Raw genomic sequence first — 25,324 nt, 5'->3', positions numbered from 1 at the left:
CAGGATCATTAGTTGAGGTACTTGGCTTGGCTGAGAAGGATCTTCCACCTCCTGAGCATGCTACTCATAAAACGATGTCGATTCGACTCCATGTATTCTCCTTTTGTAAGCCATGAGGCTATCTTCTTTTTCCAGATCTGAATTTTCAGGGAACAGAACAAGAAAAAGTCTTATTCATTCCTATCTTCTCCTTTCTCAAAACAAAAATATGGTCGGTCAGATTTTAGTTTTTATTTATTTTTGTTAATTTATATTTTATTTTAATATTGATCAGATCTGATGTGACAGATCAGAAAATCTGATCTGAGTTTATACCAAGGTATAACGCACAAACTTGGTAGAAGGAATAAGAAGAGAAGATATAGGGAGAGAGACCTGTTTTAAGAGCAGTTAATTTGTGTTTCAGATCTGGTATGAGAAAATGAGAGAAGCAGATGACGAGGAGGAAAGGGAATGAAGAAAACTTCAAGATCGTACCCGCTCTGGTACCATGATATTTTGGCTCCTGCAGCACTACAACGATACACAAAGGTTAGAGGAGATAGAAACTATGAGAGAAAGAAGAAGGAAAGAAAGAAGAATAAGCAGCCACTGTACTTAAGTAAATGAACTCCCTTTCAACCTCTAATGACGTCCGTATGAGATATATATAGATGCTTTGGTGGTTGCCCTAACCAGGGCTGGTACATGATAACAAAAAAAAAGTATAACATATTGATATTACACATATGCCACAACACAATTATCCCTTACAAAATAATATATTACCAACACGTTCTTTAGGCACAAAGACAAGAATAGCCTTGTCATGTGCTGGGACTAACAATTGTTAGGGTTGGAAGTTGTTGATCCAACCACCATAAAAATGTGCTATCTAGCAGTATAAGGAATGACATTGGACTTTGGAGTGACTAGCATGCCCTAGCACTTAAGTTTCTCATGTTTCACAAATAATTGTCTAACTGTTGGATACATCCAATGACTACTAGAACTACGAGTGTGCAATGCTAAAATTCTTTGCTCGAAGAATATACTCGTCATAAGGAACTCCGTATGATGGAAGACTTAAAATATGATGCAATTCTATGCATCATACTGGCAACTCCTCGAGGAAATACACAAGTATTGAATTCAGGATTGTAGAGTTCCTGTAAAACTTTCACGACAGTCCTAGGGCCTCAACAATCTCTATTATTGTGAAAATGTCACGCCACCTAGATAATACCTCATCAATCCACTCCTTTAATCATCATAATTAGGTAGCATATCCATTATTCTAAATTGACTATTTCAAGTAGTCAATAAAACCTTGTAAAAGTGAGGCAAAAGCCACAAGGAGGAAAAAGATCTAATTCAGGCCCTTTCAAAAATTGGGCTTGAATCTGTGGTGCAGACACCCTCAATTTCAAATCTAGCTCGAGTCATTTCAAGAATCAAGTCCAAATCCATGGTCCACACATGCTTAGGTTTAGATCCAACTCATGCTCTTTCGAGATTTGGGTTAAGATCCAAGATCTACATATCTTTCGGTTCAAATCCAACTCAAGCCCTTTCGAGCATTGGGCCCAGATACGTGGTCCACGTGCCCTCAATTTTGATCTAACCTAAGCTCGTTCGAGAATTGGGTTGAAATCCATGGACTATACTTTCAAGTTTAGATCCATAACCTTGGGTCATGAAGAAAAAAAGAGCCAAATATTGCAATTCAAGGAATTTAGATTTGCATACCCTGAATCAGTTGGTAAAACATCAAATGAGACCAATGGATGCTACCCCGTAGAGTAGTGCGATGATGCAAGACATGTAAACCTGGTGAGGTGACCTCAAAATTTTCACCACTCGAGGCAGGTTGAACCAGATCCACTAGGGAAGATGGACCAAATGGGATACCGGGCCGAGCGACAGACAAGGTGCTTTCACATCATTCGATCATACTTACACAACCTCTTTGTTTTGAGAATAGCCGTGGGATGGGGCTCGTGATCATCATGGGGAACATCCATAACCTTTAGAAGGCTCATCATGGAACGACTTGTGGCGAGACACATGAAAAGCCTGGTGTATCTTCACCTCTTCAGGGAGCACGAGTCGGTATGCAAGCCTCCCAACTCGCTCTTGTACCTAGTATGACCCATAATACTTAGGCAGGAGCTTGTGATGCTCCTACCCCAATAATGTCTTCTGGCTACAGGGTTTCCGTTTCAGCCAAACCTAGTAACCCATATCAACGGCACAATCCGAGCAACCCTTATCATACAATTGTTTCATCCTTTGTTGGGCCTTGGCTATGTTCAACTTCAGAACCACCTTAATTTCATCACATGATTGGAGATCATAATTTACCTTGGGAGAAGCTGCACTCCCGTGCTCATATGCAACAATCGAAGGGGGAGGGAAGCCATACAAGGCCTCAAAGGACATCATCTCTATGGATGTGTGGTGACTGGTGTTATGAACATACTCCGCCCAAGGAAGAAACTAGAGCCAATAGTTTGAGTGGTCTCCTACGAAACAACAAAAATAAGTTTCTACGACCTTGTTAACAATCTCTGTTTGCCCATCCGTTTGTGGGTGATGGGCTGTACTGTAGTTCAGTTCGGTCCCACTCAACTTGAAGTATGTGGTCCAAAACTGACTCAAGAATAGCGAGTTCCTATCATTCACAATGCTCCGGGGCATTCCATGCAGTTTCACATGGTTCACAAACTGCTTGGTCACAAGTTCGACGTAATACTCTCTAGGCAAGGCAATGAAATGTGCATACTTGGAGAATCGATCAACTTTGATCATGATGACCTCCTTCCGCTCATAAGGTAGGAGAACTTTCACGAAATCCATGAAAATATCTTGCCAAGCCTTTTTCGGAATAGGCAAGGGCTGCTGCAAGCCAGGCGGCTTCATTGCCTCATACTTGTTAGCCTGACAAGCTAGACACTTCCTCACATAATCACAGACATATCCTTTCATGCCCAACCAATAAAAGATAGCTTTCCCTCTCTTGTAGGTCTTGGACACACCTCTATGTTGTGAATCATGCATCTCAAAAAGAAGATCCAAAATCACATCACTCTTGGGAGGAAGATAGATCCATCACTTGTAAAATAGGATCCCACCTCTAACTGTATAGTTAGGGTGACTTCCCAGATCTTTACCCCAACTCACACAACGCTAATATCATCATGGCTCTTTTGGGCATTACAAGCTTGACTCCAAACATTACAATTCACAGTGGTGAGTGTGCAAAATCAATGCCTCTTCGAATTGCTTGTAAAGTGCATGCACAACTCAGTTGTCCACCCCCTTCTTGTATTGAACCTCAAAGTTGTATCCCATCAACTTGGCAACCCACCTCTATTGACTAATCGTGGTAATCCTTTGCTCTAAGAGGTATTTCAGACTTTGAGATCAGTCTGAAGCACAAAATGCCACCCAAGAAGGTAAGGGTGCCACTTCTCCACTGCAAGCACCGTAGCAAGCATTTCCTTGTTGTAGGTGGACAAGGCACGACTGTTAAAATATATGTAATCACACACACACACATACATATATATATATATATATATATATATATATATATATATATATATATATATATATATGTATGTATGTGTGTGTGTGTACAATACCTGATAGGGGTATTTTAGTCATTTTACATAGTTTTATAGAAATAACTATTTATTTAAATATCTTTTTTTTTGTTTTCTTATTTTTTATTTTTTTTAAATATTTTTTGTCTTGACATTGGGGGGTCCCACATAGGATCGTTGGGACCCCCAACGACTCTATGGGGAGCCCCCAATGGCCCCCTTCTTTTTGTCTTTTAGTCCCTCCTTTTTGCCTATTCTTTGTGTATAAATAGGGGTCTCTCCACTATTATTTGTTATGGCTTTTAGAGTTCCTCTCCAATAAAGTTCATAGTCTTTTATGTGTGTTGCCTTTAAGGCTTGTTGTATTGTCCCATAGTGGACTACTCTCTTGTTCTCTCTCTTGTCCGTTGTAGGACATTGTTAATGCTTTAAGCATTTGTTATATTTCCGCATACTTCATTACATGGTATCAAAGCCATACGGTTCTTGAAAGTTGTAGAATCCCTTTTTTCTCCTCTCATACTTTGTTGGTGTAATGGAATCCAAAATCGATTTATCCTTCAAGCTCAATGGCAAGAACTACATGATGTGGGCATCCGCGATGGAGAATAATCTCGAAGGAAAGAAACTTTGAGGTTATGTAATGGGTTCTTTTCCAGAACCCCAATTAAAGCTCACCAAGATCGAAGGAGATCAAGAAAATGCTCTTAAGGGAGATGCTCGCCTCAAAGCAATTGAAGAACACCAAAGAAAGGTTGAGGATTGGGAAAACAATCATGCAAAAATCCTAACGTGGTTTATGAACAATGTTAACTCAAGGTATGTGCAAATATAGCTAAATTTCACCGAGCCAATGAGGTTTGGTTCTTTATGAAGGGTATGTATACCCAAAAAGACCTTGCAAGAGTTTAATTTTTGCAAGAAAAGGTAAGAACTACTAAGCAAGGGGATTTGAGCATTAAAGATTACTATAGTGCTTTTAATCCTCTTTGGGATGAATTGGCTCTCTTAGAACCTAAGTGGATAGCTATGGAGGATGTTGAACTTAGATAAAAGCAAGTGGAACAAGAAAAATTGTTTTAATTTTTATTTGGGCTTCGTCTCGAGTTTGAACAAGTGAGATCTTCACTTCTCCATAGATCCACTCTTCCCTCTTTCGAAGATGCCATAGCCGAAATTACTCAAGAAGAAACACGGCCTGGCATGAGTAAATGAATAGATGAAGTCCTTGCCATATCTAAACCCGACAACAATGTCAAGACATATAAACCACCGCATTTTGGAAAACAAGGAAACTATAATGGAGGTAGAAAGATGATCGTGTGTCATCGTTGCTATGAGCCGGGTCATATTAAACCTGTTTGCCCAAAATTAAATGAAACTTTCAAGCCTAAGGTGGCTTCCGTTGATGAATCTATAATAAAATAGAACTTCAAATGAAACTCAAAAAGCAAGCTCACAAAAGATCTCTTTCAATGAACACAAAGGTTCATTCAATACACTCACAAGAACCAAAAATACTCAAGAGAGTATATACACCAAGAGAGAAAAATAACGCATCTCATTCAAGTGGGGAAAACCCACACAAAAAGTGAATACAAAGACATGGGGTATTGCCTCTTATTTATACAAGAAGGTAGCTAGAGAGAGTCGTTGTACTCTCCAACGACTCTAATAGAGCCATTGGAGGGTCCAATGACTCTCTCTTTAAACTTTGCTTTTTGACTTAGTAAAAAATCTTAAGTTTAAAAAGGTCCAATTTGCTTTTGCTTTTTGACCAAGTCAAAAAGCATAAGCTTAAAACAGTCCAAAAAGTGAAAAAAATAAAATTAACCTATTAACTAGCTATCCTATTGTAACTAAAATGAAAAAAATAAAAGATTACATATGCTAGGGTATTTACATATGAGATTGTCTATGAGATTATAACTTTTAACACTCTCCATCAAACTTACGGTTGAACAACCAAAAGTTTATCCCAAAAGAAAATGGAACTGAGGAGCAGCAAGAGGTTTGGTAAAGAAATCCGCCAGTTGATATTTTGAGGAGACATGAAAGCTTAATGGTGCCTTATAGAAATTCCTCACGCTCGTAGTGACAATCTATTATAATATGCTTGGTCCGTTCGTGAAATATCTGATTACTCGCAATATAAATATAACTTTTATTGTCACAACATAGCCGTGATGCTTTTGTGCTCCCAACACCCATATCTTAAAGCAGTCGCCTTAACCAGACTACTTCCATGGTGGATATAGCCATGACTCTGTACTCGGCTTCAGTTGACAAAAGAGAGACTTTTTGCTGCTTACATCTCCAAGAAATCAATGATTCTCCTAAAAACACACAAAGCTCAATAGTTGAATGTCGATCATTTGAATCACCTCCCCAATCTGTATCAGTATAAGCAGTTAGTTCTAATGAGGAAGAAGCAGACAAAAAAAGTCCTCTATAAATAAAGGTTTTAAGATATCTAATAATTCACAATACTGCTCTCATATAAACAGTGGTGGGTGCATACTGAAATTGACTTGCTGTGTGGACAACATGTGCAATGTCAGGTCGGGTGATCGAAAGCTAAGACAATTCCCCAACAAACTGTCTATAAGGTGTTGGGCTTTCAAGCGGTTCTCCATCATCCATCTTCATTTTGGTATTTACGACCTTGAGAGTGTCAACATATTTTTCATCTGTGATTCTGGACCTATTAATAATATCAAGAGAAAATTTCGATTGAGTTAGTAAATAACCTCTAAAAGAGTAGGCCACTTCAATTCCAAGAATTTTTTTTAAGAAACCCAAATCACTCATTTCAAAGAAATTTTTTTATGTTGTCAACTCCCTGTTTATGACTTCCTGTGATGATCATGTCGTTCACATAAAGTAGAATAATAATAATTCTTGCATTAGATTTCTTAATAAATAAAGCAGTGTGAGTAAGACAAAATTAAAAGCCAAAAGTAAGCATAACTTGACTAAATTTGTCATACCAAGCCTTTGGGGCTTGTTTAAGTCCATACAAGGCCTTATGTAAACGAAAAACTTTTCCTTGAGGAATCCTAATACCAGGTGGTGGTTCTATGTAGACTTCTTCAGCTAGACTACCATTAAGAAACACATTTTCGACATCCATCTGAAAGATATGCCATTTCTTTACAGATGCAACAACAATTAAAGTTCTTACAGTGGTCATTCTTGCCACGGGTGCAAAGGTTTCGTCATAGTTTATTCCATATTCTTGAGAATAACCTTTAACCAATAGACGCGCCTTAAATCGTTTAAGAGTGACATCACTGTTGGTTTTGACTTTGTATACCCAACGACATCCTATAGGTTTCTCCCCTGGTGGAATATCTTGAATAGTCCACGTGTTTGTCTTTTCTAAGGCGCTTAACTTTGCTGACATGGCTTCAACCCATTCAGAATGTTCTTTTGCAGTATTATAGTTAGAAGGTTCTATGTAGGAATGTAATAGGGTAATATATGCTTGGTACTTTGGCGAAAAGGACTCATAGGATACAAATTTTCTAGGTGATTTTGGAACTCTAGATGATCTTCTAGTTTCCATGTGATCTTGTGCTTTAGTATATTTTTCTAGAGCACAACGTTACTCCAGGTTACCCCATTTGAAATATTGAATGCATTCTGGGTAAGGTGATTCAGTACTTATCGCATTTTGATCTTCTTAATCAATTTCTTCCTTATTAATCTCTAATACTAAGTCCAGTAAAAAGGAATATTCATCATCTTGTGTAGGGTTTTTAATTTAAAAAAAAACTTTTATTTTCTAATGATACATTTCGTGACACATAGTTTTCTAGTTTTAAGATCAAGGCATCTATAACATTTCTGATTGCTTGCATAACCAAGAAACACACATGGAATAGCATGAGTTGAGAGTTTGCCATTTTTGTTGAAAAAAACAAAATATTTACAACCAAATACACTTAGCTTTGAATAATCTGGGATTTGTTTGAAGAGTTTTTCAACCAGTGAAATGTTGCTTAACAAAGATGATGGCATTCTATTATTGAGATATACTGCGGTTAGGCTGGCTTCGGCCCAATTTTTTTTTGGTACTACATGAGTAATGAGTAGGGTTCCAGTTGTTTCTATGATATGCCTATGTTTCCTTTCTACTAGACCATTTTGTTGTGGTCTATGGGCATGATTTTTGATGTGAAATACCATGTAAATTTAAGTAATCGTTAAATTCTTTTGACAAAAACTCTCCCCCTGAATCAGTGCGAAAGATAGAGATATCATTCTTAAATTTATTCTTAACTAGTTTATGAAATATTTGAAAATGAAAAAATACTCCGGATTTATTTTTTGAGAAAGTAAATCCAAGTATGCCTTGTAAAATCATCTACAAAAATGACATAATACGAAAAACCTCTTTCGGACATAACTGGTGCAGGACCCCATACATCTGAATGCACTAACTTAAAAGGCCGAGATGAAACAAAATTTCTTCCTTGAAAAGGTAATATCTTCATTTTTCCCAAAATACATTCTTCATACTTAAATGTTTCAGATTTACAAAAGTTTTCCATATTTGGAAACAAATAAAGCTTGGATATGCTAGGATGACTAAGTCTCCTGTGCCATATATTCAAGTTCATTTTCTAAACATTACAACAAAATGTATTCTTGGGAATTTCCAAAAAATCCATGTAGTGTAAGTCTCCTTCTCTATGGCCTTCCCCAATCAACTTTCCTGACTGGTGATCCTGCACTCGACAACCACGAGAGGAGAAAGAAACGTTATATCCATGGTCAAATAGTTGAGAAACAAACAAGAGATTGAGATTTAATTTGGGAATATATCTAATTTGTGGAATATGAAATCCTTTTAGGTTTTGAGATTTTTTTTTTAAAATTTCCTATTGCTTCGATATCTAGTGATGTTCCATCAACAGTAAAAACATTGGATCTATTTGAGTTATGACATTCGAATAATATTTCAACATTTGGAGTCATGTGAAAAGATGCACTTGAGTCAAGAAGCCATAGACTTTTACCTGGATCAGTGGTGCTCACGGAAGAGACTGTTGCTCCCGTAGATGAAGATGCTCTTTTGAGTAGAGGTCCAAGTGCTTCTACCAATTGAGCGAGAGACATACTTCCAATGAAAGCTTCGCTAGATTCTTGTGGTGGTCCGATAGAGGCAACTTTTTTCTCATAAAACCTCTTTAATTTTGGACAGTGAGTTTTCACATGTCCAAGTTCATGGCAATAGTAGCAAATGATTTTCTTTTTCTCAAAATCATCCTTTCTTCTTTCATAGTTAGGAGGCTGGTAAGTCTTGACGAAGTTTTCAGGTTTCGAGACGGCTAGAACTGAATTGTCATCACTTTTAACAATTCTACTTTTTAGTCTATTCTCTTTCATACTCAATTCCTCTATTGTGTCTTCTATTGATGGTACTTTTTCACGATGGAGAAGAATAGACTTAGTGGATTCAAATTTCGATCTTAATCTACTAATAAAATGAAAGAAATGCTTTGCATTGATTTGGTTTTGGCGGAGTTTAATATCTTATGTACAATGCCACTTTGGTTCAAGAAGAGCTAATTCTTTCCACAATTTCGACAAGTCATTATAATACTCCCTAATGCTCTTGTCTCCTTGAACCATATTTCTTATTTTAATTTGAAGATTGCACACATATGCAAAATCTTTAAGAGAATACATTCTCTTAAGTTAGTCTCATGCTTCATTTGCATGCTCAAATTTTGCTAAACTTGAGCATTTCTTTATATCAACACTTGAAATAAGCCATGACATGATCTTGGCATGTCCCATACGCCATTCTTTCTATTTTTTCTCGTAAGTGGATATGGGCTTATGTAAAGCCCGTTAAAAAAAAATCTTGTCGGACACGTGTCGTGCCAGGCATGTGTCAGACACGTGTCGTGCCAGGCATGTGTCAGACACGTGCTGATGTCGGTCCGCGGTAGCGGACCTGGATCGGATCCAGGCCGAACCCCGACTCGGACCCACGACCCGGCTTCTCGAAGGATCGAGAGCCTGCGTCTTTAAAAGACGCAGGCTGTCTGGCAAAGGGCAGAAGCCCTCACCCTTTTCTCTCTCCTCATCGACTCCCATCGTCCGAGACGACAGATTTCCCTTTTTTTCTCCTCTAAACCTATGCTTGAATGAATTTATACATATTCCTTATCATGCAAATTGAGAGAGAAACCCGTATCTTTATTCGAAGATCAAAAAGATTAGAAAAAATCGTAGAATGTTGTATTTTTCTTCTTCTTCTTCTCTTCACCTTTTCTTTCTTTTCTCACCTTTTCTCTTTTTTTTTTCTTTCTTTTCCTCTCACGATTTTCTCTTTCTCTCTTTTTTTTCTCAACTCTCTCTCTAGAACACGAGTTCTAGAGAGAGAGAGCTCTCTAGACCAGTTTTATATTTTTTTTGAAAAATTCTAGAGAGGGAGTGACGTCTCCTTCTAGAGTCTCTATCTATGGGTAGAGTTCTACTAAATGTAGAACTCTACTCTCTTATCTCTTTCTAGATTTTTTGTTATTTTTTTTAATTAATATTCTTAAAGAATATTCTAAGGGGGGATGCCCCCTTCTAGAAATTCCTAGAACTCTATTAAAACTTTAAATTCAAATTAGTTTTAAAATTACCATGGATGGATTATGTATCCAAATTGGGTCCAGGATCCAAATCCATATCAAAATCCAAATGAATCCCTACTTGGACTGGATCCTGGACTAGGTCCATATCCATATTAACTTGGATCAATAGAGCGAATCTAGTCTAATCCAATCTAGTAAAAGCTCAAAAATAGAGGTTAGTTATTTTTGAAAAACACAATTTTTGGGCCGACCGTAATTTGATTTTGAGAAAAAAGAGCTCCTAAGAGATCTACGTTTTGAGGCAGATCTAACAGTGGTCTTACTTCAATTTCGCCCGAATTTAGCCTGAATTTCGCTCGAATTGAAAGGTTAAAAACTAAAAATTCTAAAATTATAATTAACTCAATTAGCTCTTATCAATGGGCTTTGGGCCATGCCCAGCTAGGACATCACCTCTTTTTAATTATTTTTCATGATTTTTATCAATTTTAATTATAAGTATATAATTCAAAAATTATATTTTAGACTTTAAAAATCATGAAAAATTATGAGATATTACATAAAAAACGGTAAAAATATACATGATGTGCATGCCAGAATTTCCAGACCTATTCATGGATGCATAAATTTGAATTTAAGGAGCAATAACGGTAAAAATATACATGATATGCATGATGGAATTTCTAGACTTGTTCATGGCTGCATAAACTTGGACTTAAGCATCAAGAACGGTAAAAATATAGATGATATGCATGCTGAAATTTTTAGACCTGTTCATGGATGCATAAACTTAGATTTAAGCATCAAGAACGGTAAAAATATACATGATATGTATGCTGAAGTTTGCAGATATGTTCATGGATGAATAAACTTGGATTTAAGCATCAAGAACGGTAAAAATATACATGCATGTTAGAATTTCCAGACCTGTTCATGGATGCATAAACTGGGATTTATGCATCGAGTATTGTAAAAATATACATGATATGCATGCTGAAATTTTCAGACCTGTTCATGGATGCAGAAATTCAATTTTTAGCATAAAGAACATAAAAAATACATAGTATATGTATGCAGAAATTTGCTGTCATGTTCAAGGATGCAGAAAATCAATTTTAAGCATCAAGAACATAAAAAATGCATAGTATACACATGCAAAAATTTGCAGATATGATCAACGCTTGAACCTATATGATTTAAGACATTCTAAACCTTGTTCTATTGAAAAAAGAGAGGAACTCGTACCTTGCTATGCTAAAATACGTGAAAAGAATAGAAGCAGAAGAAGGTGATTCTTTCTCTTTTTTTCCTCCCTCTCATTCTCACTCTAGATGACGTTTTTGGAGAGAGAGGCTTTGCCTCTCTTTATATAGGAAAATGCCCCCACTTCTAGATCATCATTGTTTGGAATAGAGTTCTGCCAAATGTAGAACTCGACCTTATCCTAATTTCTTCTAGAATCCTATCATAACTAATATATATATATATATATATATATATATGTTTCTTAAAGTTTTAAATTCCCTTTTGTTTTAAATAAGTTATAGATGAAGAAGAAAACAAAAGAGGAGGAGTGGGAAGAAGAAGAGGAAAAGGAAGAAGACAAAATGTAACGCCCCAAAATTTTTAACCTTAATTATAGTTCAAATATTGAAATTTCGATACCAAATTAATTTTTTTTTGATAAGTATAGGTAAATCAGATCTTATAATGCAGAAACGTTTTTTAAAAACGGTTAAGGCTTTGGACATGGTTACACTAAAGATAACAATCAAATTAAAATTTACGGAATATACACATTTCAAACCACGTACAATATAAGATTGAAATATGAAGAGTTTTAATTTCATTTCAAATCAGAGTACGAAAACAATACTTCAGTCTCTACATGATCAAGTACTTAAAACGAAAAGATCATGAATACCAAGATCACAAGGTAAGAGTGGACCTTCGAGGATGCAACTCGACCCGCCCTTCGTTCCAACTAAAACGGGGCCAGACTCGCTAACGTTTGGTAAAACAACCCAAACTCAAACTTAAAGAAAACATATCAAACATTTAAAGGTAAAGATATATTATTCATCTATCGTCAAGTGATAGACAAGGGAACAACATCCTATGAGTCATTCATTTCAAGCATTCGAACAAAAAACATTTAAAAACATTTCATCACTAAATATTATATTCAACCTTAACTCACGTAATAAAGCATAATCTATATGCATTTAAGACATTCAGATCATTGCATCATTTTCATATGCATTCATAATTTCTATAAACAATAATTCAAATCACATTTGACCATTCCAACGTGAAACACACGCACATACCTTATAAGTAATTTAGTTAGATATTCATGATACATAGGTGTGATATATTTACTCAAACAATCCTAATGCAATCATTTGTAATGAAACTATATAGGCGTGATGTATTATTCACCTAATAAGTCAAAACTAGTCATTTTTAGGCGTAATGTGTCATTCACCTATACGCTAATATAAGCGTCACAATCATAACCTCATATCAAGATCTAAAATCAATAAAGATCTGATTATCATATCTGACTTCAATATATAATCATGCTATAATAGAAAAACCAAATCTATAGATTCATAACTGGCTATCTCAATCAACTCAGAAGATCATCACAATTCATCATAACATTTTATTTATTCATAATAAAGATTTACAAAATCTACACCGGATCACCTGGTCTGGGAAATGTACAACCTTATAAGGAGTTACCGCCCTAGACGGATGGTCTGCCTGGTCTTGGACAATGCACTTCCTCATAGGAATATACCGTTTTCGCGGGCTACCCGTTCTTGGACAATGCACTTCCTCACAGAAACTTACCGCTCTAGCCGGATTACCTGATCTGATCATGCACACCCTCACGGAGAATCTTTTGGGAACAATTCCTCAACGTGTACCATATCCAGTGAAAACTATTGTGATATATGCATCAATATAATTGACCACTCTCAGGGTCGATAGCCATCAACACGGGCATAAACATATATACAATCAAAGCATCACACCATACATCACTTCATATGGCATTAAAATTATAAAATCACACATTTAACCAATAAGGCTCTATGAACCAAAGTTCACTATTGAACTTAAACATCTATCGCATGCATTCATAATTTCATTTCACGTGGCATTTAAATCATATCATACATAAGCATATTATCCTACACATCATATCATCGCCACAAAGAACATTGCACTTCGTAAATTGAACCTTGAAGCATGCGTAAACAAAACATGAGTTCTATGCATGCATACATGAACATGCACATTTCATAATACGAAGCAACTAAATCTCAACATACATAACTCCTACGTAGTTCGAGATTTGCATACACGATAAAAGTCATGCATTTTTCACCACATGAATCAATATATCACCTTAGATATAATTGTGTAAGGGTTGGTCAAAATCTCATTGACCATTCTACCGTACATCATACTACCGTACATCATACTACCGTACATCATACACGTATACTTCTCTAGCAAACAAGACATACAAGTTCAAAACAATTTATAACATTCGCATGCTTTCTTCTATATAAGAATAAATGAGTCCATCATATGACAAAACAATATATATAACATTCACAATATGCATCGAACACAACTTATACATATCCATAGTATTTATATGTGCACCATGTATCAAATTCATACAAATACACAAAACAACATAATATGCGCAAACCAAAATATGATGACACACATTGCGTACATATTATACATTCATAAGTGCACAAGCATTCAAACCCACACACAAGTATACCTACAACAAACACACTCCATATTCCGCTAACTACAATCATGACAAACATGATCTCCGAACTACAATCACAAGAGTCCTAGATATCCACAACTAAATGAAGTGTGTGAGCATAACTTGTATTTGCAATTCATTTAGATATTCAGTGCAACATCATGCTTACATAATTAGTGCGTAAACATGCTCTCTATAAGTTCAGTTAAGGTATCTTACCTTAATAACGTGAAGAACAATGAATCGAAACTCAAAAGACCGAGGACTTTCGAAGTCCGCAAATACCGCTACCCAAGCAATACAACAAACCCTTCTTGTGCGATCACAAATGCCAAAAACTCAAAAAATGCCAATTGTAACAAGATTAGCCAAAAATAACAAATTACCTTATAAATCATTACCAAGAGCCAAATAACACACAAATACACTCCAATAATTTACAAACTCCATAAAAAATATATTTAAATATAATATATATATATATATATATATATATATATATATATATATATATATATATATAAATAGTGATTCATAGCCCAAAATAGTTCTATAAATGCAAATTATATCCTGATTGCCTTCAATGAACAAATGAATATGTAATAAATAAATAAATGAAATTCAAAAGCTAGAAACACATTTCTAATTTGGAGATAAAAAAATGAGTTATTTATTTATTAATAATCCTTAAAAATTACGGGTTTTACACAAAAAAGGAACAAAAAGAAGAGAAGGAAGAGGAAGAGGAAGAGGAAGAGGAAGAGGAAGAGGAAGAGGAAGAGGAAGAGGAAGAGAGAGTATACCATCTTCAACCTCCTCCTCCTTCCAATCTAGAGAGAGAGAGAGTACCTCCTCTTCTTCTTCTTTATGCAACAATCTGGGCGAGAGAAAGCAAGTCAGCATTTAGGTCTTTCAGTTGTTTTTCTTTTAGTGATATAATAATCATACTGATGGTTATACAAAAGCAATTCTATTGTGTTTTTGTTTTAATTCCGAACCACATTCATCAAAATGTAAGATTGAAGAGGCTTCTTTTCTGGTCAGCCCATGGCCTTCCCTTCCTTCTTTAACTGTGATTTATATTGGCCAATCTATACTGTGGCTCATGTTGGGTTCTCTCTAGTTCAAGTAACAATTCAATCAAGGGCATGGAAAGTATCTGATGATTATTCTTGTAACGGGTGCTTCTTTAGTCTTCATATTTTCTTTTGATGGTGAAACAAATCTGTGATTATTATGCCACTAGTGTCAAATACAATGGTTTGCTGACAGTATGCTTGATTAGCAGTTGTTGAAACTGATGCTCTACTTACAAGAGAAGCAGTTACTCTTGCTGAGGCAATGGGTAGTGCAAATAATGCGGTACTGTTGGCTATCAGTTCTACTTTTATTCTCTTTTCTGTAAGTTTTCGTTACATTAAAAGTCCTCTAGCTTTTCTCTTTTGATGTTTTTGAAGCTCCTTTAAATCCTTTATGAGTCCCATTAATATATTAGTAAATTGTTTAGGAAAGGCACCCAAAATTTCTTGTTTCATCACAAGATAGCATCAGAGAGCTAAAATATTCAGAAGTCCTGGATGTAAGTTTCTTTTGTACGCTTCAGAATGGTTAATTTACTGCATATAATTTCTTCTGAATATTAGCAGTGGCAGAATTTTTCATGGCTGCCATATGAATCCTGTTATAACAAATTATATTCCATGTGCCTGGCCCTTTTTCAATGGATGTTTTTCATTCTTAGAGGTGGTTGTGTTTTTAACCATCTATATCAGTCTGAATGATTTTCTACAAATTTTTAGCTGGTGGAAAGCTATGGAGAAGCAAAAGTTGGATATGGAGCTGGTTATGACATTAATTCAACTATCAAACATGCCGTCCTGGAGTGTGAATTTCTTAATGGAGTTATGCAGGTAGAAAATTTCATGATAAATAAGTTATATGTGTTTAAAGTTTAAACTATTGAGCTTGTTAACATTCTTATGTGGCTGGATGTCTACGTGATTGATGAATGCTGGCTAATTTAGGTATCGATTAACTTGTATTTTGTGAGGTTATGCACACTTTTTTTTATTAGATGGCACTTCTATAATTTTTCCAAACTTTAAATGTGTTAGTGGCATAAGAATAATTTACTTGAGTCCAGTCACAATGTTGACCTAAATAAAAGCCAAATATGTGTTGGAATCGTGCTGCTTTAGCTGATCTTGGCAATGTTGTTATTTATTGATCTCTCTTGATCATTGTCTTTACTCCCTCATTGTCCATCTGCTTTACTTTTTGTCCTAATTGCATGGATTTGCATTTCTAGCATAGTATCAAGTAATGATTCCTCTGATATTCTTCAATTAACACATTATTTGCATTCATAATTTAAGAAAGAATGAAGAGCAGCGACATGCTTGTCAATATATTGGTTGACCAAAATAAAGTCCAATAGGATAAGCATACTGTCAATCACATTCCCCTATTTGAATGTTAGACCATAAGCTCTTCTTGGCCTTTATACCACTTGTCAGCATTTGACACATTCGCTACCCAGATCCCGAGTACTATACGCTATCTCATATGGCATGCTAGGTGACTTGTTTTTAAACTAATTATCTAGATAATTGAAATTAAAAAATCTAGTTGTCAACCTCGCATACTTGGTTCCTACCAGACCTCTCGCCATATAAATTTTTCTATCAAGAAAGCATTTAGCAAGCTGTTGTACTCTTTGCCTTCAAATTGGGGAGGTGTGGTCTTAACAGGTCTTTACTGATGGTGTTTCTCTTTTGCAAACATGCTAATCTGGCATGGTTGGCAAATGAAGAATTGGGCATCAAATTACAGATATAAAGAGCATCAGTGAACTCCGACCCTTTCTACCCATAAGCAATCCAACCTGCTTTTGCTGATCAGTTTCTGTCCTCATCTTACAAAAGTAGCCAATCAAGTCAACTATTCAGATGAGTGTGCTTGATAAAAGAGAGAATTGACTAGAAAAAATCTGCATTAAGAACAAAAAGTGAGCCAGAATATTTTGAAAGGAACTTATATTGCATATGTGAATGAAGGTGAAAATGGATTCTAATTTGGCATTAGTGGCTTTTTGTACATAGCTGGTCATATTTTCTTCAAGGAAGCAATTCTTCTACATGTGTACATCCAAAAATAAATGTGATGCGTGCTGGGAATTTTGTTTAGAACTTTTATCTATGACTTTCTTCTTTCTTATACTTGCATTGCTTATTCTACTAGCCATCAACAATTGTGTTGTGAATATTGTCCATAAGATCTTTGGTTGGTAAATGAGAGAAATCCTCACAATATTTACCATACATAAAGTTACCTACAGGCAGCAACCATTGTAATTGTTTGTATCTGCTAAGGTCTATGTCACATGGATATGAATTTGGGAGCGGGATGATGAGGATATGATTGGTACGGTACAATGATTTTAACAAATTAGGAAACAGCGACATGGTCATACACACAAATGTATGTATGTGTGAGTGCATATAAAACAACAATTCTAAATCACTATAATTAGGAACATCAAATAATGAAACTAAGTTGAAATTGGAATGTAGTGTAATTGATGACAATTTTTAAAAGAAAAAGAACTAAAGTGAATACCAAATAAGTAGCTAAGATCATAAATGAAAATAGACAAATCTAATGGCACAATGTTGACTGTATACGAAACTGGTTTGACTATGTCCATGAAGTGTCGTGTCGTGTTCATGTTGTATTCAAATACTTTATGCATCATATTCCCTTATTAATAGTAATAATATTGTTGTTATCTATGTCACATGGGTGCGGGTGTGACACGGGTGCGGCGCAATTTTAAAAATTTTGGACACGGGGACTCGACTATATATATATATATTTAAAAATATATATATATATATATATATATATATAATAATAGTATATCCTGTGTGCATATATGTGGATATTGTCCTCTAAAGTTTGGCACCAGCATGAGTGTTTTTATAAACTTTGCAAATTGCACTTTTGCCCTTGTAGAAAGGGGGGTTCGGGGGCTTATGTTTGAGACTCATGCTATATATATATATTTTAAAAATATATAAAAAGATCATTTTTTTTGTTTTTTTACCTTAAAAATGAACATTTTTGAACTCAGTCAACGTTGACCGAGTCCAAAACCAGGACAAACTCAGCCTCGACTCATTGACCGAGTCCGACTCGGTGTTGACCGAGTCCGGGCCGTGTCCGGGCATGTCGACTCGGGTGCGGCACCTCCCTATCCGAGTCCGTGTGACATAGGTTGTTATTATATTTTACTATGTTCCAGAAAGTCTTTGTAGATAATAGCATGCTATATATATAGGGGGAGAGAGAGATAGAGAGATGGGAGTATCGTCAGACACTCAAAGTGTTTGATGCTACGTCAGACGAAACACATGCCGCTGATCGCAAGCGCGGCCAGTGGTGCATATTATTTTTTGCGTTTTTGAACAATTAGCGGTGGTCCTGGACCGCCGCTAAATGTAAAAAAAAAACAAACAAACAAAAAAAATGCAATTGGATGCGCTGGGTGCGTCCGACCACATTCGAATCCCAGTGCGTCTGACGTTACGCTCTCTCCTATATATATACATACACACATAATTTTGGTAAGCCAATGATACAAGTAAAATATGGTCGTATTTTTGTTAAGTCTTCCATGCAGGTCATACAAGGACAAGGACAACTAATGTATTATGTATAAATAATCATGTAAGAATTGTATTATAAATGAAATTCAATAGAGCAGCCCTCTAAATTGTGGAAATCATTGGGGGTCACACCTGGGATTGCTCATTGTCTCTCCTATCTCTTTTCTTAGGTTTTTGCTAGTGATGCCTAAAGATTTCTGTGGTGTAAGACCGAGGCAGATTTTAATACTAGGTCTGGATCCACCAAAGTATAGTTCTTTATGTATTTATTGCTTTATTATTTCTCTTAGTCCCTCTCTTAGAAAACGTTTGGGAAGGCAATGGGAATTGCAACCCATGAAGATGTGGTTGTCATTCCTGCACATTAAAACCTCTATTCTCCAAAATGGATTCATGATTATAGTCGATGATATAACTTTATTTTATTATTTCCATATTATAAATTTTCCTCATCCTATCTTTCTATAACTCATTTTATTATGGTTGTCACGGGCCTGTTTCTTTAATAAGCTAGTGCAATGCGACGATCCTTCCTGATCGCCGCAAGCCTTTCGGTCGCTCACTTGCCGCTGCGGAAGCTTTGATAGTTGAGAGTGCAAGAAAGCGATAGAATAGTGTAACGCCCCAAATTTCAAACTTGTGAACCTTTTTAGAAAAACAGGCAAGAGACTAGAAATATCTCTTTCCTTCAGAGTTTGTTTATGAAAGCAGCGGAAGGTTTTTCTTTTGCTAAATCAGAAGGCAAGCTGACAACTTTGGGCACGTTAGCTAAAAGAACCACAACTCACAAAATTCAGGTATCCTAAGGAAAATCCGATACAAACCCAAAGCTTCCAAGTCGCGAGCTAAGAGCAGGAAGAAGAAGTCTTGAAGCCATCTTGCAATCGCGACATCGTCCGTAGTGTACCTAATCATCACCTGTACCCATAGAATGGGTTAGTTTCACGAAAAATTAGTAGGTGCACAAGAGAGACTACATGAAACTGAATTAAGTACATTTAATTCAATATGCTAAGCAGTTTAAAGCAAATATGCAGTTAAACAGGTAAGCAATGCACGACAGGTAAGCAGTGCAAATGGGTAAGTAGTGCAAGCGAGAAAGCAATGCAAACGCGTAAGTAGTGCAAACGGGTAAACAGTGCAAAGGAGTAAGCAGTGCAAAGGAGTAAGCAGTGCAAATGGGTAAGTAGTGCAAAACGTAGCAAGACGATTCATTTGATCATAAGCTATGAACTACCACACAACAAGCTTGTTCTCGTTCCTAGAACAGGGTCTCTGCATCTAATCATTATCAGGACATCGTTTGTCGCTCTCACTACTAACAAACGCTTTGTCCTGAAAAACCTTTATCTATTCCCATCTCTCAAGGCCTTACGCGGCCAACTGTTACCTGTTATGACTCTCTAAGGCGTCATACTTTCTCAGAAAATCCCACCCTTCCGTAGAAGGTCCAAAACATGATCACTATCTCAAATCGCTAACGATCTGATTCTCACATCTGAGTCCGACATGTAATCATGCTAAAACAGAAAGTCAAACTATAGATTTATAACGAGCTATCTCAAACAATCTCAGAAGATCATCACAGCTCACCATAACTTTTTATGGTAAGCAAAAACACAAGATCCACACCGGATTGCTCGGTCCGGGAGATATACAACCTGACAAGGAATTACTGCCCTAGAGGGTATACTTGGTCTTGGACCATACACTTCCTCACAGGAGTTCATCGACTTTGTGGCTACCCACTCGTGGACAGTGTACATCCTCACAAAGGTTCTACCGCTCTAGCCGGGTTACCCGATCTAGGAAAAGTACAACCTCATAGCGAAACCTTTGGGAAGTCGGTCCCCAACAAATGCCATATCCAATGAAAATCATTGCGATACACACATCAACACAAATGACCGCTCTCAGGGTCGATAGCCACTATTACAATCAACAAGATCAACGCCGGATCACCTGGCTTGAGAAATGTATAACCTCATAAGGAATTCCGCCCTAGACGGTTTACCTGGTCTTGGATCATACACTTCCTCACATGAGTTCACCGTCTTTACGGCTACCCGTTCGTGGATAGTGTACATCCTCACAGAGAATCTACCACTCTAGCCAGTTACCTGGTCTTGATTATACACGCCCTCACAGATAATTCTTTGGAGATCAGGTCCTCAACAGACAGCATACTCAGTGATACATGTATCTATACAATCGACTGCTCTGAACGATTGATCGCTCTTGGGGTTAGTAGCCACAATATGGGCACAAGCATGTATATCAGCAATATGCATCGTATCACTTCACATAGTAAAACAAAACACACAAAAACATGCAGATATGACAATCCAGCTGATTCTATAGGCGAAGAGTAACTAACTCTATCCGACAACCAAACAAAACAATTAAATAAGACAAGCACTCATAACAATGCTCGTAAGACATACAATTACCATCAAATGGCTCAGTACATCAGCAGGTAATTAAATTAATCGTAAGGCATAAACCATTACATCAAAGCCATTCATAAGCAATCATACGACACCAGTTATATCACAATATGTAAGCAACTTACAAGACAAGCGACCACATCAATCCTAATTGCTATCGGTTCGTAGATTATGAGCTGTATGCAATCACATCAATCATAAGAGATGCAAGCCAACAAGTGCTACGCTAAAATAAGCACCAAACAGTTCGACCAAGTGGTAAAGCAAGTCACATGCTAATATGTAGCAACTGGCATAATGCTATTATTATAAGCATTTAATTAGTATGAGAAGCTACATGTTAGTTAGCAAAGAACTGCGTAAGCAGTTTAACAAACTAGAGTAACGCCTTGACAGGCGAGTACAACTCAACGAGTAACATACTGAACTACCGAGCAAGTACGCAATCGACGAGTGTGAACAAACTTTATGTTTCGATATTACTGGCTTGCGGGTACGCGCAGGCAAAACATAGAAACAACTGACACTAGTTCGAGCGTCTGTTATTCTATGTATTTTCAATAACCCGAATAACTAGTTGAGTCCGCTTCAAAGGGGACGACTTTAGCTGAGAGAGGATTCCCCAAAGGCTAAAAAGTAGTGCCACGGATGCATCCAACTTCTGCAGAAGTGTTGCGCTAACTATTGTAGCCCCTTTCCCCTTAACTCCAATGACTGGGGAGGCCAGATCATTACCCGTGGGGTGGTTGTTAACAACCTGTCCATTGAAGTTTTGTACCGCTCCGCCCTCTCTCTTGACAGAACAACCAGAAGCGAATGGGGTTGCTTAACTAACGACCCATCCTATGCTATGGTCTTTAAACCACTCGAGCATCTTGCCTGTGAAGGCGAAAGTGAGGCCATTTATGTGATTACAACATTGTGCATTTAGAATTTTTTGAGGTCGCACGGCCGTCTCATCCGATCATCGCAGTACTAGACGTGTCGTGCACGACTACAAGTACTCTAGGATGAAGGGGGTATAACTCCTCAAATGATGCCTCAATAGGAGTGTTTCACAAAGATGTAATGTTTATCAACTATACTTTGATATTCTTTATCTTTTGAAACAACAGTACCTTGTGCCAACATTTGGCATGCGATTTTCTAAAATCTCATCCGCTATCGGGGTATCTACATGCCTCGCATGACTCGATACCGGCCTCGATAGACGGGATACAAGTTTCTCAATAGAACCCCTGCTAAGTAGTTCGCTCGAACCCCAACTCGTCTGCAGGACCGCATACTCGAAGTGTCAGGATCCTTGTAAGGTATCCCTCGCCTTAGACGATGATGTAACGCTAGCTCCCAACTCAACTCGTCGCAAGAGAGAGATTGATGAATGCCCCTTGCATCCTCCACGAGGATGCCTTTAAGGCATACACAAAGAGCGAAAACCTGCACGTCATCTGCAATAACAAAGCAGTAACAACACATATGCAAAAGCAAGAGCCTAGGCGCAAAGTGCGATGGCAAAGTAAAGACTGTAGGCAGGAGTGCAACACAAAACCTTTGCGCGATGCGCGACGATAAAGTAAAGGAATGTAAGAAGGAGTGCAACACAAAACCTTTGCGCGATGCGCGACGTCAAAGTAAAGACTGTAAGCAGAAGTTCAACACAAAACCTTTGGGCGATGCGCGACGTTAAGGTAAAGGACAAGGAACGCGAAACCACGCCCTTGAGTTAAATGCGTACTCGTATAAATATATATACATATATATTTATTTATTTGTCCTTTTTAGTTAATTGAACTCAATTCAATTGTCCAAGACTTTTGTGCAATCTTCCTCTACCTTGAGGGGTGACAGTCCTCATATGCCAGCGACGTAGGTAAGTACGAGCTCAAGCCATGAAGGGCGAGCAAGATCCACCGTTCAACCTGTGATGCTAAAAAGGTTAGCATGCCAAAATACAAATGAGAAGTGGGTCCGGTAAGACCTGCAGCAGTACCGGACCCCGATACGAGGGTAGGCAGGGAGCTCAACTCCCTACAGAATGCAGAAGAGCAACAGAGGCAGCAAGATCAAGGCAGAGGGGCGAAACCCCCTACCGAAAAACAAACAAGGTGCAGGGGCAACAATCCCCACCAACCTTGAAGAAATGCGAGGCAGGGTCCAATGACCCTTACTGCCGAAGAACAGATGCAGGCGACAGGGGGCGTCGCCCCTGTCGACAAAGGACAGGTAGGGCTCCAACCCCTGCCGACCTACCAGAAACGACAGGCAGGGGCTTTAGCCCCTGCCGATCCAAAAGTTTCAGGTGACAGGGGCGATGCCCCTGTCGTCCTGCCAAAAGACGATAGGTAGGGGCCACAGTCCCTACCGGCCAAAGGTAACAGAGAGAGAGTGAGGGGCAGGGGCTGGAAACCCCTGCCAGTCGATCAACAACAGTCGGCAGGGGGGGCATCACCCCCTGCCAACCAGTCGGACACAGGCGACAGGGGGCGTCGCCCCTGCCAGCCTGCCGACTGAAAAGGAGGAGAGAAGAAGAAGATGATGGTGCAGGGAGGGGGCTTGACCCCTCCTCTGACCAAAAGAGGCAACAGGGAGGGATCGACTCTCCCCTGCCGTCAAAGGTAGCAGGGAGGGCTCGACCCTCTCCTGTCGTAATGAGACACAGGGAGCAGGGAGGAGGGGCTTGACCCCTCCCCTGTCGTAACAAAAAGCAGGGAGGGGTCGTGCCTCTCCCCTGCCGTAACAGGGAGCAGGGAGGAGGGCTTGACCCCTCCCCTCCCAAAAGTGGCACATGGAGGGGGACTCGGCCCCTCCCTTACAAAACATGTCGCAGGGAGGGGCTCGGCCTCTCCCTCGCTGAAAAGAGTCGCAGGGAGGGGGCTTTGCCCCTCCCTTGTGATTTAGGGCAGCAGGGAGGCAGCTCAACCGCCTCCTTGTGCAACGGAAAGTTGAGGGAGAAAGAGAGGGGATCAGGAGAGAGGTCGGCAAGGGGGGTCGATCGAGAGAGAGAGATCAGAAGGGGGGAAGGAGGTTTCGAGAGACCTCCTTCCCTTTGTTGCTGCGTGCTTTTATTAGCACGCAGCCGACTAAGCCCGTGACAGATCCGGGTCGGGTCCGGATTAGGGTTCGACCCGAGCCCAAATATATATATTTTTTTCTGAGTTGTTACAAATAGAGAGGGAGAGAAATTGCAATCACTCAGAAGCAATCACAATGAGGGTAAACAAAAGAAAGCTCAACGCATTTGCATTCATTCACAATTTTGCCCGCAGGCACATTATAGTTCAGATCTACGCGCTAAGCCTTCAGGGTATTGATCAACCTAAACCAAAGTACAAGGGTGGCCCAAAGAAAGTTACAAGTGACTAGACACTTGACATCAAGACTCAACCAAAGCAAAACATACTCTATACACAACTGTAGGTCACAGGGGAACAAACTCCCCCATTCAAATCATGCGCCGCCCTCGGCGCCATCTGCTTCATGGTAGGCTCTGACTTCAGTTGGATAGCGGCTCGCCAATAGTGGGAAGGTTGGATAACGACTCTTTATCCGGAATGCTAGCTTCCACCTTCCGTTATTCGGTGCGCATGACGACTAGGAATGTCTGCTCTCCCTGCTTGACACCCTTCTTTAATTGCATAGCAGATTGCATTGAAGACTTGTCTCCAGGATTTAGGCACTGCACTATGTGTAAAGAGTTTGACCCAATGATTTTCAACGAGTTAACCTTCAGTAGCATTATCACATTCTGGTTGCGAAGAAACTCCATGCCCCAAATCATTCTGAAATCGTCCATGAACACCACAGAGAAGTTGGCTTTGCCAACCCAACTCCCAATTTGGATAGCCATATCCCTTGCTTCACCAAGGATTGACTTGACCTCAGAGTTCACCATCTTGATGGTCTTCTGCTTTGGCTCAGGCTTCAAGCCTAACCGCTCTGCCTCTTCCCACGAGATGAAGTTATGCGTGACCCTGGAGTCTACCATTGTCGTAATATACTGCTCATTCGCAATGACTTCCAGATACATGAGTTCTTTGCTAACCGACATGCTCTTGGCTGCGTAGCTTCTAATTGCATTGATCGTTTGCATGGCTTCCATCCTGGGCAGCACGACCTCAGCGTCACTACACTCTGTCTGCATTGCATTGGTCTCTCACGAGGCGCTTTGGACATTGCCTAGTGATATGCCTGTCGCCACAGAATCAATAAGTCACAACCAGCC

General features: G+C 38.4%; 1 protein-coding gene across 2 annotated transcripts in view; it reads left to right on the top strand.

Annotated features, from left to right (window-relative positions):
- ARC3 (GTP binding protein) overlaps positions 1–25,324 on the top strand; it is a 181,378-nt gene that overhangs the window by 84,306 nt on the left and 71,748 nt on the right. For both annotated transcript variants that reach the window (XM_090008728.1, XM_090008727.1), the window contains exons 6-8: positions 15,277–15,389; positions 15,496–15,567; positions 15,788–15,898. In XM_090008728.1, coding sequence (XP_089864854.1) covers positions 15,277–15,389; positions 15,496–15,567; positions 15,788–15,898 — 296 coding nt within the window. The remainder of the gene's footprint in view (positions 1–15,276; positions 15,390–15,495; positions 15,568–15,787; positions 15,899–25,324) is intronic.

The sequence above is a fragment of the Nuphar pumila genome, chromosome 6 (assembly GCF_984573655.1).
Source record: "Nuphar pumila chromosome 6, dmNupPumi1.hap1.1, whole genome shotgun sequence".
NCBI classification, from domain to species: Eukaryota; Viridiplantae; Streptophyta; class Magnoliopsida; order Nymphaeales; family Nymphaeaceae; genus Nuphar; species Nuphar pumila.
This window is presented reverse-complemented; position numbering and strand designations above follow the sequence as displayed.